Source organism: Thalia democratica, chromosome 1 (assembly GCF_965202585.1).
Source record: "Thalia democratica chromosome 1, ktThaDemo2.hap1.1, whole genome shotgun sequence".
Lineage (NCBI taxonomy): Eukaryota > Metazoa > Chordata > Thaliacea > Salpida > Salpidae > Thalia > Thalia democratica.
In genome coordinates, this window is record NC_139165.1 from 36,081,142 (window position 1) to 36,094,924 (window position 13,783).

At 26.9% G+C, this 13,783-nt stretch overlaps 1 protein-coding gene across 1 annotated transcript; it reads left to right on the forward strand.

Annotated features, from left to right (window-relative positions):
- The first annotated feature begins 557 nt into the window (after positions 1-557).
- LOC145829082 (aldo-keto reductase YhdN-like) lies at positions 558-10,903 on the forward strand. The gene is made up of 7 exons (XM_082936815.1): positions 558-783; positions 1,553-1,653; positions 3,056-3,278; positions 3,802-3,975; positions 8,406-8,550; positions 9,179-9,274; positions 9,740-10,903. Exons 1-7 carry the CDS (start codon positions 663-665, stop codon positions 9,906-9,908), a joined length of 1,029 nt encoding a protein of 342 aa, XP_082792941.1. The 5' UTR covers positions 558-662; the 3' UTR covers positions 9,909-10,903.
- Positions 10,904-13,783: the final 2,880 nt, after the last annotated feature.

A 13,783-nucleotide genomic window follows, 5' to 3' on the forward strand; every position in this document is an offset into this window, starting at 1 on the left:
AACCAGGAAAAACCTAGAATTTGAAAACTTGGCTAAAAAACATGGAAACACCTTGAATTTTGTACAAAATCACAAAAAAAAAACTGGTAAAATTTGGAATTTATAATTATTTTAACATGTTCAGTAGTAGAATTTCGATTTGACACAAAAAATATATCATATAGACAAAAATTTTATGTCATCATCAAACATTTTAAGTAGCTTTACAGTATCTTTTTAATTTTTTATACTATTTAACACAGTTTCTTACCTTAAACTTAACTTTAAACTAAAGGTAGACCCAAAAATGTGTACTTTTAAAAACCTGGAGGAAATTTGCCAAAAACATTTGTCAACCCTTACCACTTTATTTGTAATTATACTAAACCACAATTATCTTAAAAAAACAACGAAATTTAAAACTTCTTTGAGTGAGTTACAGTAAGTACAATTTAAACTTTTGTTTTCTTATTAAGATGTAAGCAAATAAAAATAAAGCAACACTATTTAATTTGTTGTTCATATAAAAAAAAAAACAATTAACACCAAGTATTAACAACAAATATTGTTTCAGTGTTATCAGGTTCAATATTGCCATTTAAGCTGTAATTTAAGAACATCAGTTATACTATAGTGACACCAAGTATTCAAAAAATATTCCAGTGAATTATACTAAACACAAGATGGCGCTCGTCCCCCAGATGCCCACGTTCCAGATGAGGAACGGGCTGGAAGTGTGCAGGATCATCAACGGCATGTGGCAGGTGTCCGGGGCCCACGGCAAAATCGACCCCATGAAAGCCCGTTAGTGTTTTGTATATTTGAATTAATTTTTTAAAATTAGTGTTTTTTGATAACATGTAGTTTGAAATTGTGCTAATGATAAGTTTTATTTTATCTATATGCCCGTAAGTATTAGTGTTTTGTATATTTGAAAGAAGTTTGTAAATGAAAAGTTTTGCAAACATGAAAGTGAGTCATTTAAATAAAAACTCTTAAATGACAAGGTTGAGGACTTTTATGACATTTGTTGTGGTTTGGACTCCAATAACTACTTTTTTTATTTGAGCTTGATAGTAGCATACTATGTATAGTTTCTAAGGAAGAATATAAACAGTTGCAGAAATTCAAATTGTTAAGTCAGCATTTTAATCTTGCACACTGTTACTTAATGTTAAAATTGTTGTATTTTTAAATATATAAACCATCTCTCAGCACACCTTAATAAAATAAATTTATTTAATCTATAATTATCCTCACATATGTTTTAGTTAATAGAAACTAAATTAAAATTACAAAAAAAAATGTTATATTTTATTTTTTTTTATGTTTAAAATAGTTTGAATTACTTTTACTTTTTTTTTCCGAAATAGATTATAGTAATAATTTTCTTTAATTAATTTTTTTTTTACAAGCAAAGCAGGTATATTTAATAGATAAACAATATTTAATCAAGTTTATAAATAGAGAATTATAAAATCATAATGATCAAAATGAACTACTACAAATGTTTCTATTCTCAAGTTGTGGCCGCAACTAATTTCAAGTTCATTCATCCAACTTATTTTCACAGAGTTGGAGATTGCCACATACGTGCAGAAGGGCTTCACCTCGTTTGACATGGCCGACATCTACGGACCGGCTGAGGAAATATTCGGGAACTACATGAAATCTGTAAGTTCATGCTGTTTGTTTGAATCATGCTGCATCTAAAACTGCTTCTTTTGTTGCTTTGTATTGTATGTGCTTAAAACGAATTAAGATTACCCGAGTAATATTTATTGATTGAATTAATTTTATTCTTGGAAGGAGTTTTTCAAGTTTAGGCTTTTTTGTTATTTCTAAGTCGCAAAATATTTTTAATTATAGTTGATATCATAACAAAATCGAAAAGAAATACCTTGCTATATAATAAATACTTTTAAAACTTGGATTTATAGCTGTGTCTGCTATGATAGTATATTTTTTTAATATATGATAACTTTTACTGTGTCTGCTATGATAATATATAAAATTTGTAAAATACTTTCCGTTAATTTGATATAATTTAAAATCTAAAAAAAAATTGGTCATGCCTAAACCTCTTAAACCTTTAAAATATCTATTGATTTATTCTTTTTTTACAAATGTCTCTTAATTTTATATTACATCGTATCAACTTCCTATAAACCTTTTTGTTTTATAACCAACCCAAAATAAGTTGAGAAGTTTGATAACTTCTGTTTAACATTAATATCATTTGTTCGTTAAAAGAAGCAATATTTAATAAAACAAGTTTTAAATATTTTAAACTCATAACTGACTGTCAACTAAAGCTCTTTTGTCGAATGCGTTTGCATTTGCAATCGATTAATTTTTATTTTACAAAGTCTGCAGTTTATTGATTTCAGAACAAAAAGTTTAGCATTAAAACATAATGAATAAAAAATTGATTTTTTTTCAGTTGCTGTAATAATTCTGTTTAAAACTACATTGTAACGAGCTTACTATAAAGTTGTTATTTGTTAAAAAATTCTCTTTTGCTCGTTTTTTTTAAGAATAAAGTTGTATGTCTGTACATGGATTTTTGAAAATTGATATATTTTTTGTAACAGAAATAATTAAATGTTTTCTTTATTTCTGTATTTTTATAATGATTATGTGATTAAGCTTTAACAACTCGTTCCCAAAGCAGATTTTTTTATAGAAAAAGAAAAAAAGTGTAATTTGTTTAATTTTTGGTCTAGTTATACTTATTAAAATTTAGCTTTGGTGTGTTTTGTTAATTTTTTTGTTATAAACTAAACTAGGTACATGTTCGTTTGTTCTTGCTTTTTAACAACTTGATATTTAGTGTTATGTTCCATCATAAATAGTCTGTCTAAATTAACTTTACACAAATAATTATTTTTTTACAAATAGCGGTTTGTCTTTGAACAAAGTTCGATTGAGTTATCTATGAAAGGCAGTTGAAGCCATGAGCAAAGAAAATTCACCCACCAAATATGTTCGGGTAGAATTAAAAAAAAAAACTAACTTTGATTAAAAAAATTAAAAGACAAAAAATCATCAAACAACAATTTTTTTTAACAAACAGACGGGCGGTGGCAGCAAAGAGCAGGTGCAGGGCATGACCAAGCTGGTGCAGATTCCGCCAGAGGTCAGCGCGCAGTCCGTCCGAGCCAAGATAGTGAGGTCGATGTCGCGGATGTGGGTGAGGAGGCTGGATTGCGTGCAACTGCACTGGTGGAACTACCGGGACAAGAGGTACGTCGACGCGCTCAAGTTCCTCAGTCAGCTGCAGAGCGAGGGCATGATACGTTAGTTGGATTCTTGTTTATTATAAATAAATATATTTTTTATTGTAAACAAATATATATGTATCTATATATATTCAGTTTTAAGTATCATAAAAAAAAAAACTTAAAGCATTTATGTTTACTTTTGCTTCAAGAATTGTTTCGATTTTATATGGGGTTTTGTTTTCGTTTACGCTGTACTTAATTGTTTATAAATACTTTTCGTTGAGTAAAAGTTATGTTTAAGTTGTTTATTGTACTTGATATTTGATTGCATTTTAAACCAGTTGTGCTTCTTATTAAATTATCAATATAATTTGTGTTTTTTAAACAAGTAAAGTGTTTTTATTTTGAATTTTGTTATCTTTAACAACTGTTTTTTCAATTTACAAACCAATAACCGAGATATCGGTGACAAACTTATTCCAAAAAATAAAGATATTATTTTATGACTTTTGCAGTTTTCAACAAATGTTTTTTTTTTAGTTGAAAAACCAGTGGTTGAAATTTTTTTTTATAATGAATTTTCAAATTAAAACATCAGGCGAGATATCGGTGACGAACTTCGACACGAAGCGGCTGGCGGAAGTGGAAACGGCGGGAACGAAGGTGTCGACCAATCAGGTGCAGTACTCGCTGGTGGACATGCGGCCCGCGTCACGCATGAAGGCGTTCTGCGAGAAGAACGGAATCAAGCTGCTGTGCTACGGCACACTGTGTTAGTTGAATGTTTTAAATTTGTAAAGTTTGTTTTAAATGTTTTGAAGTGTCGAACAGTGCTAATTTGTAAATTTTCAATACTTAAAAATGTCAAAATCTTGTTATTTTCGTTGGAATATTGAATGTTTTAAAGTTGTTTTAAATCATTGGTTAAATGTTGAAAGTTGTTTGTTTTAATGTTAATTGTTTAAATTTGTGAAAATTTCTTTTGTTTGTTTGAATGTTTGAAAATATTAAATTAGCAAAGTTTTAGTATTTTAGAATTCACTCGTTGGTTTGAATGTTGAATGTTTTAGTATTTCAAATGTTGGATGTGTGAAAATTTTCTTAATTAGCTTGAATGTTTGAAAGTGTTTTGAATGTTTGTTATGATAGTTTGAGTGTTGGTAAGTGACAAATATGTTTTAAGTGTCTATTGTTTGGAAGTTTAGGCTTGTCAAAATTACCTGTGTTAATCTGAATCTAAAGGTTTATAAAATGTTTTGAATATCTGATAGTTTGAAAATGTGCAAGTTTCTACTGTTAGTTGGATTGTTTGAAAGTGTCAGAAAAGTTGTTTTGTTTGTTGTGGATGTTTAATGTTTTGTCAAAAGTTATTTGTTTTCTTAACGAAGTGAGTAAATACACGTTTCATATTATTTGTTCAGTACTAGAGTATTCTTTTCTTTAGGGTCTGCAATGTTTGCTCAAAGAAGTTGCAAATTTTAAATATTTTTTGACTGCTTCAGAAAGTTAAGTTTTAAAAATAGAATAGATTTTTGTATAAATTTAATATAGTTTTGAAAAATTATTGATTTTTTTTCCCGTCATAGATATTTGTGATGATAATTTGTATTAAGGAATTGTAAATATAACGGTAAGCTTTGTAATTAACCTTGATGAAGTATTTGAAATTATTTAAATAGTATTTTTCATTTATTGTTCTAGTTTATAATTAGAATTAGAAATTAAGTTTTTAAGAACGTTGCCATAATTTGCTTATTAAACTTTTTCTTTGTTATAAGAAAACAATAAAAAACTTCGAGTTATTAAATTAGTACATCTATAAGTTTTTAGTTCTTTATGTTTTTAAGTGTTCTTACTTAATTTTAAAGTTATTGAAAAATTTTTGTTGTAAGTAGATGCTGAAAAGGTATATTTATTAAAAACAATTTTAATGAAAAGTTAAAGCTATCTGCTAGAATAAAATATTACAAAGAAATAAATTGTTAGATAAATAAGAAGAAGTACTCCAAACCTTTTAAGAATTTAAAGAATTAAGTGCACTTTTACACATTTTTTGTTAAAAATAATCTATTAAGTAACTTTCCAAACATGCAATAATTTTTCAGGTGTTTTTAACTATACATACTTACAATCATGTGCTTTAAATTGACCCTAATTAATTTTTCAAAACCACAATAGCTAGAAAAAAAAATCTATGATAATTTTCAACTGCTAAAGTTTCCAATTAATTAAAAATCTAACATTTACAAAACAAACACAACACGTGTTAAAAGTAGCAATAAAAAGCTTTTAAATAAATAATGCGAAGTGTGCGAATGACGTATGGAAAGTTGTTTTTGTAAAATTACGACAGCGTCTGCTTGCATTATTAAAAAGTTTTACTCGCATTATAAACATTTTGTTTTGTGGTGATTAATTTGATGAACACATAAACATTTAACTTGGCGCGGTTATTGTTGTTTTTCATTTTAAACGCTATATTGTCAAGTTCAAGTGAAATGCTTTCAAACGTCAAGTAGCATGCTTGAATGATATAAGCTAGCTAAAAAAAGGAACAATTTTGAAAAGCTTTGGGTTTCAAATACATTAAAACTTTAAATCTGCTAGTTTATTTACTTTGCTGTATTAAGATCTTTTGCTTTAATAATGCAACAATTTAATTGCATCATGAAACAGTTTACTATGTTTTTATGACGAAACAATTTATTTCGCACGATGAATAGACTTTGATGCGTGGGTTAACTTTCAACCGAGCGCTATTAGTTTTTTTTTTATTTTTCAAGTTCAAGTGTAATGTTTTCACATTTTCAAGTAGCATGCTTGAATGATTTAAGGAACTTAAAGAAAAGAACAATTTTGAACAACTTTGGGTTTGAAACACATTGAAACTTTAAATATACTACCACTTTATGCGTGTTTATTTTATACTACGACAAATTTTGCTTTAAAGATGAAATAGTTTATTATGTTTACATTATAAAACAATTTTGCTTTCTTGATAAATACACTTTAATGAATGGGTTAACTTTCAAGCTCGGTTTATGGTTTTGATTCAAAAAAATTGTCAAGTTCAAGTGTATTTTTTCTTAATTTCAAACAGCATACTTATGCAAATTAAAGAATATTTTTAAATTTAAAGGATTAAATTTTAAAGTACTTGAAGTTTTAAATCTGCTAGCAACTTTCATGATCGATCAGCTCATTTATGTAAAAATACTCCAAAGTTTGTTTGCGATATTGAAACACTTATTTTGCCTGACGAATGTTTTTGATGCTTGGATTGACATTCAGGCGCGGTTTGTGTTTTTGCGTTTTGCAGCTCAAGTTTAAGTGCAACGTTTTCAAATTTTCGAGTAGCATGATTGATTGTTTAAGCAAGTTTAAAAAATATTGACTTGTAGCATAGTAAACAAGTGTTTCACTATTGAAAACGTTGTTTTATTTTAACTGTAAAATTGCTTAGGATAATTTTTACTGCTGCAAATAAATCAAAAAGGAGAAACTTTAGTTTTTTTGTTAAGTTTTTAAACTTCAAATCCTTCAGTTTCAAAAATAATATAATTATTTATTTAAAACTTTTTTTAATGTTCATTTAATTTATTTTTAAACTAACCCCAACGTTTAATTAATAAAGTTATTTTGATTTTCAGATATTAATTAAGTTCATACATTACTACTTTACATATATAATGTTTTCTAATATTTTATAAGTATTTTTGTATTTTTAATTTTCTGCTAAACTAATTAAAAATTACAGTCTCATAAATAAGTTTTTTTTCTTTAAATTAGTAGGTAATAATTTTACCGTTAGTAATAGTTGTTAAAGTTTAATTTAAATAAAAAATAATTGTTCTATTACTCAATTTGTGTATTTTTTACAAAACATTCTTATAAATAAATAAGAACATTTGATTGTCAATTAAAGATGATCTTTATTAGTCAGCTAGTAGCTCAAGTTGTAGGCAATAGTCATAGATTAAAGAGTTTATGTTAGGTTTAGTTGAACTTGTTTTGTAGCATTAAGCTTTTTCAAATTAATTCTTTAAGTAAAAAGCAAAGTTTGGCAATTAGTAGCATTATTTTGTTTGTAAAGTTTATTTATTACTGAGATACATTTGTATAGTAATTTAAAAACTGTAAATAAATAGCTTTTACAGAATTAGTTTTGAAATTGCTATTACACAAAAATTTTTATGTATTTATAACCTTTCTGAACTTGTTATAAATTTTATAAACAAGAAAAGCAATCTAGTTTGGCTGTTTTAAAGCAGTAAAAATGTAAGTTATACACCAGGTTAAGATTTACAAACGTCAAAGTCATTTAGTTCAGTTTTTACTTAAAAAAAATTGATAATTACAACTGCAAATGTTGTTTAAGCTCCCCAGGGCTTAAATGCGAGGTTGCTAGGCAACATGGTGGTTGCTAATCGCAACTACTACACCGTTCAAAGTCCAATTGTAATTTCTCCTGCTTTCAAAACTGCTTAACTTTATAATTAGCGCATTGTTATAGCACGCTATTCATGTAGCTGTCATTGAAATAATTAATTTTAGTTTTAAGTATTAAACAGCTTAATTTAATGTTTTTTTTTCACTTTATTCGTGTAAGTTTTTATAAATATGAACGGTACTAGACGCTAAATTTTTTTTTAAGTTCAATAACACACATTTTATATAAATTTATTTTTATGTTTAGTTTTTTCATATTGCTAATTTATAAGTTTATTAACCCTCAGTACTATGTTAAGCAAGAAAACTCTATTAAAAAGTTGACAACAATGTTTTTTTACTACTTAAAATACTAAAAATACAACCATCAGGGTTTATAATTGTAAGTTTTTTTTTATCAAAATGCAAATTAAAAAAAAAAGTATGAAGTATTTCACGCTTGCGCTGGTTTATTTATGACTCATCTTCACATTCTTGATTAAAAACACTTTACATGTGACTAAGGTGATTAAATTTCTAAAAAAAATAATAACATTACATTATGTTTTGTATCTGTTTTCTTATACATATTACTATAGTTCAAAACTATTTTAACTGACAAGACAACATTAAAATCTTAGTATTAAACATCAAAGTCCAAGTTTTTGTTTTAAAGTTTCGAAAATTTTTAGGAGAAAACACATTGTATTATTTTCAATATTGTAATTAATACAAAATATTTCCTGTATCAACAACCATTATTTTAACCACCAGGTGGCGGGCTTCTGACGGACAAGTACCTAGGGAAGCGGGAGCCGAGGGGACCGAACCTGCAGACCGCTTCATTGGTCAAGTACAAGAAGATGATAGACTTGTGGGGCGGGTGGGAGTTGTTCCAACAACTGCTAGTTACATTGAGGTTTGGTGTGTTAGAAATGAATTTATTTAAACAAAGATTAAAAAAATTTAAATTTCAACAGTTAACAAAACTTAAAATAATAAAACTACCAAGTAAGAGTAAAACAGTATTTTTAAGATAAATAAATAAAATTTCATAACGGGAGTTTTTCCAAAAACTGCTCATCACATTGAGGTTTGGTGTGTTAAAAGTAAATTCTATAGTTATTTGTCTTAACAAAAAACATTGCTCAATTTACTGAAAAAGATTACTCAGTTTTTTTTGTCACCGAAACCTGGTTATAAATGAAATATTTAATTTGCACATCTTTATTTAGAAAAAATAAATAAAATAACAACTACAACTAGAGTTTTAAGAAAAACAGGTATAGAAATATATATATGATATATATATATATGGTATATATATTTGAAAACTCAAAAAAGAGTTTGATTAACAAAACAGAATAAAAGAGTATTTTCTAAATTAATAAGAACTTACACTAAATACCTTGTTTTCAAATTATACTAAGCCGGTATCAATGTAATTTTTTACAGTATAATTTAGCAAGTGTAAATAATCAATTTAAACAATTAAGTTATTGTTTTTGTATTTGTAAGTTTTTTAAGTTATAATTTTTTGTTCACAGGAGGATAGGGGACCGGTACAGCGTGTCGGTGGCGAATGTAGCCACTAGGGCAGTGCTGGACGACCCGTGCGTGGGTGGCGTCATAGTTGGCTGCAGGTGAGTTTCAACGTAGGGAATTTTATAGTTGTTTCAAGTATGTTATAGTGGCTTATTTATTGGGAATTTTTTTCGTGATTGATTTTTTTAATTGAAGAAAAAAAGTTAACGAGTGAACTTTGAGTATTTATTGTGATAAATTTTTGTAAATTAAGTTTTTTAAATAAAACATTGCTCTCAATTTCTACGAGGGAAAGTTTAAAACTTATAATTTTTTTTTTGGGAGGTATGTAAGAGTTCTCTGTTGTGGGGATTTTTTTTTTTTGATTATTGCTTACTATAAAACTCAGTGTTCAATGATCAAAATTTTCAAGATGTTTTTAAAGAGCTGTTTAAAAAATTGCAGGTTAGATTTTTTAGCTGTGAAGACTTTTTTGTAGTCAAAACTTGTTTTCACACTCAAAAACTTGGTTTTAAATGAAATCTAGATTTTAAAAATGTTTAAAAAACACAATATGTTTTCAGGCTTGGCCGTAGCGAGCACATAGAGGACAACTACCGGTCCGTGTCGAAGAGTTGGTCGCTGGACGAAAGGGACTGGACGGAAATAAACGAAGTGCTGAAGATGTCCAACGACCTGATGGACGTTGTCGGCGACTGCGGGTCGGAGTACAGGGCTCCCGGCACTTACTAGCGGAAAAAAATTGGGATATTATATTAGAGGAAGTTTTGAACTTAAACTAGGAGCTTGGGGAACTTTTAAAAGACAAATAAACAGTTTAAACGTATAAAAATATTTACAATTTTGGTGATTTTTTTTTTCTTAAATGAAATGCGGGATTCTAAATAAATATTGTTTGTTTTGTCGCTTTAGTCGTATGGGATTTTTTTAGAGAAGTTTTTAAGAGCTTGAAAATTTTTTAAAAGATGCTTATGCCTTCACATTATTTAAAACATGGCTATAACTATGATAAAGTTTTTGATAATTAAACTTTAAAATACTTTTCTTTTATACTCAGGTCTTAAAGTCCATTTAATAGCTTTAGTAACCTTATAATATCTACTCAGCTAAATTATGACTTTTGTTAAGTTTATAATCTCAGTTATAAAACGTTAATACAGTTGTTTGTATACTGTGTATATTAAAAACTTAAAATATTTTGTTATCACAATTATGAGTTTTACTTTTACCTATCATCATGACGTACTTTGCAAGTTTTATTTTTATTTTCTCATCTTTTACATCAAAATTGAGGTCAGAGCTGTTTTGACATCCTGAAGTATTCAAGTTACTGATTTTCAAGTTAAACAATTTCGTTTATGTTAATATTTCGTTTCTCTGTTGAGCTAATAACTAAATTTTATATATTTGCACAAGCTTGTTAGCCTTTGAATTAAAAAAAAAAAGTAATTTGGTAAGCAATTTAGTTTCTGATGTAAATTTCTTTAATTTTAAACAAATTTAAGTTTTAGAAAAGTTTTTGTTTATCTGTTAACTAATTCTTGCCCTCAAGCTAAATAGAACGCTTTTACCAATAGTTTATGATTGTTAATATTCGAGTTTATTAATTTTACTTATTTATTTACTAAAAGTAACTTACTTGTTAACATCTGCTAATAATTATGAGCATATTATACATCATTGTATATCTTATATCAAGTTTCTTGCGAGTCTATTGGTTATTTATGCACTGCTTTTTATTCTAACTTCTTTCTTTTCCAAGTTGCATAATAAACAAATAATATATCTTTTAGTTATAAACGTTTAGAAATAAAACAGCTTTAAAAGTTTGTTCCTGATCAAGTTAATTTTTGTCTTATAGTTTATAAATTGTAAAGGTTTTTTCAGTATTATTTAAAAGTTTAATTTGAATAAAACATACTCTTTTAGATAGTTTTTTAGTAACATACATACCTTAAAGTAAACTATAATGTTTAAATTATCTATAACATTTATGAGTAAAGTTTTATTGCAAAAAATACAAAAACACTAAGCATTAATATCTATAAATATTAACATGATTCAAACATATTTACAAAGTTCAATTCCAAGAATATAAAATTTGGGCAAGTTAGTTGAGAATTATAAAATCTGTTGAAGTTTCAAACTTTACGATTATGGTTGCAAAACATAAAACTAGCTTTAATTTTATCGCTAAAATTTTTACGTATTTAAACAAAGTAATAAAGAGAATTTTCAAATTTTGAAAATAAATTATGTTTTCTATATTTTATAATGTTAATAATTGAGATTTTATTATATAAAAATTTATAAGTTTAATTTAACCTTTTTCAACATTTATTCATAATATCCTTAACCTTAAGTTTTTATTATATATTATAAGTTTTCATAATTTAAAACTGCATGTATAACCAAGATTTACAAGAATTAAGTTTTAATCTTTGTCACTTCTTTATTGTATGTTTACTTTTACATAAAAACTAAAAACATGTGAGTAAATAGTGGTTTAAAAAATAAGAGTATAAAAAATTATAATGATTATTTTTTAAGCTTTGAGTTTAAAGAAAAGTTTTGAAGCGAAACTTGTTTGAACTTTTTGTTTACAAACTAACTGTGTTTATTTAAGCATGATAAATATTTGCTAATAGTGGTCTGAAAATTTATAATGAACACTAGTTTATGCTATCGAGACTGTAGTATTCTTGTGCAAATAAGTTAAAACAGGCAATAAAATCACTATTTTAATAACTTTCAATAAAGCTTAAATTGATTTAAATGGTATTTAATTTCTACATTATGTGCTAGTTTTATTATATTTTTATTGTGATAGCTTTAAGTTTAATTAAAAAAAAATTGTTTGGTTAATCTCTCTGCAATCTTATTTAATTATGTGAAATGATTAGTTAAGTATTAAAAAATAGGTCAGGATCGTTAACAAAATTTATTTCATAGTTTAACGACATATTATTTAGTTGATCTAGCATCAGAATACTGTTTGAGTATTGGTATTAGTTTATGGCAAATCAATATGATAAACAATTGTGCACTTTGAATATAAACTCAACGAAAGCGTTTAAACTCTGTAAAACTAAGTTGCATTACATACTGTTTATACATACACGTAAGAATTGTATTTTAGAACGTTTTTACCAACCCTCTGTACTTGTGGGATTTGACGTCATAGAGTATTTGCTACCTACTTCTTCTTCATTGCAGGGGACTTCCCGCTCCTGAAAACGTAGCTTTAGTCGTCAAGCTTCAATATTGGGAAGACAAACTAAAGCTGGTGGATTCATTTTAGGACTCATCGTTACTCTACTCGACAGTTTGTGGGTCGGGGACTGTCAATTCGGCAGTTTGACGTTGGCCCACTTTACGCGACCGTCTAAACTGAACAATTGTTTTTTCTTGAAATGTTTCAATTTGGTTACCAAGTATAGTTTTATCCATTCGTTTAAAAGCTTGAATTGATTAGTGTTTTTTTACCGAAAAATGGTAAGAATGTAATCATCAATCGTTAATTGTTATCCAACATTTAGGTATTTTTACTTAACTCGATTACATTTATTTCACTGAAAAAACATAGAAAATGATTAAGTTTTATTTTATGCATTCGTAAAAAGAAAAATACTTTTAACTAGCATGACTTCACAAACCCTTTATTTTTTTTCCGCCTAGCACAATAATACTTCGGATTAAAGTACTTAAGGATCGTAGTTAAATAGTGTAAACACAACAGACTGTAAAACAAATTCAAAGTATGTGTTTGTATTTAAAAAATGTTAACTCCTTTACCTTAATTAAAATAAAGAGAATATGTATTAATTATTTCTTTGTTAAAAGTAGTAATTACTTTGTCCATCATCAAAATTCTACATTACAGTTTACACTGCTTATTTTAATGCACTGACAGTTAAGGTCAGGAAAAATTTTACAAAAAAAACAATACAAAAAGGATTTAAGAAATAACTTATTAAAACAACTTTATATCCTTTCTGATTCTTTAGAAGTGGGTCTTTTGTTATGATCAAATTTATTAAAACTTTTTATAGCTTACTTTACTTGTTTAAAGCTTTATGTGATTCTAAAATTTTCCACAAAATATCATAGTTTAATTCTTATTATTTCAAATTTTTCAAAAAAATTGTGAGTAATTATCGATATACTCAAAAATTTTAAAGCTAGCCTCATAATTAAGCGAGCTTTACGACAAAAGTTGTAGAGAATCAAAAAACTTGTAAAAATAGGTAAAATGTTGCTTTTTAAACAAATTAAAACTTACTATATTATGTTTGTTCAAGAAATTTTTCCCGTAATTAGCATCTTAGGCTAAGTCTCTATCAAAGTTTCACCAAAAAAAGAATAATGTGCTAAATTCTAAAACACTAAATACCAAAGTTGCATAAAATGTTTTCAATGTTTGTACTAGTTTATGTTATTAGGTGAATAAAAGGTGCTTTAACCATTGCCCTTTTATGGTTAAATTTTCTGCTCAGTAATAAAGGTGTTATTAAAACCTAGACTAAGTACAAAATGATAGAAGTATATATTCCTATTGGTTTGAAGTTGGTTAGAAAAAGGTTTTAACCTGTATGATTGTGTAATGT

Bases quoted from the DNA above. Each gene is read 5' to 3' on its own strand.
- LOC145829082 (XM_082936815.1), top strand. From the start codon at position 663: ATGGCGCTCGTCCCCCAGATGCCCACGTTCCAGATGAGGAACGGGCTG. The intron at 784-1,552 runs GTTAGTGTTTTG...TTATTTTCACAG, and splicing joins AATCGACCCCATGAAAGCCC to AGTTGGAGATTGCCACATAC. The intron at 1,654-3,055 runs GTAAGTTCATGC...TTTAACAAACAG, and splicing joins TCGGGAACTACATGAAATCT to ACGGGCGGTGGCAGCAAAGA.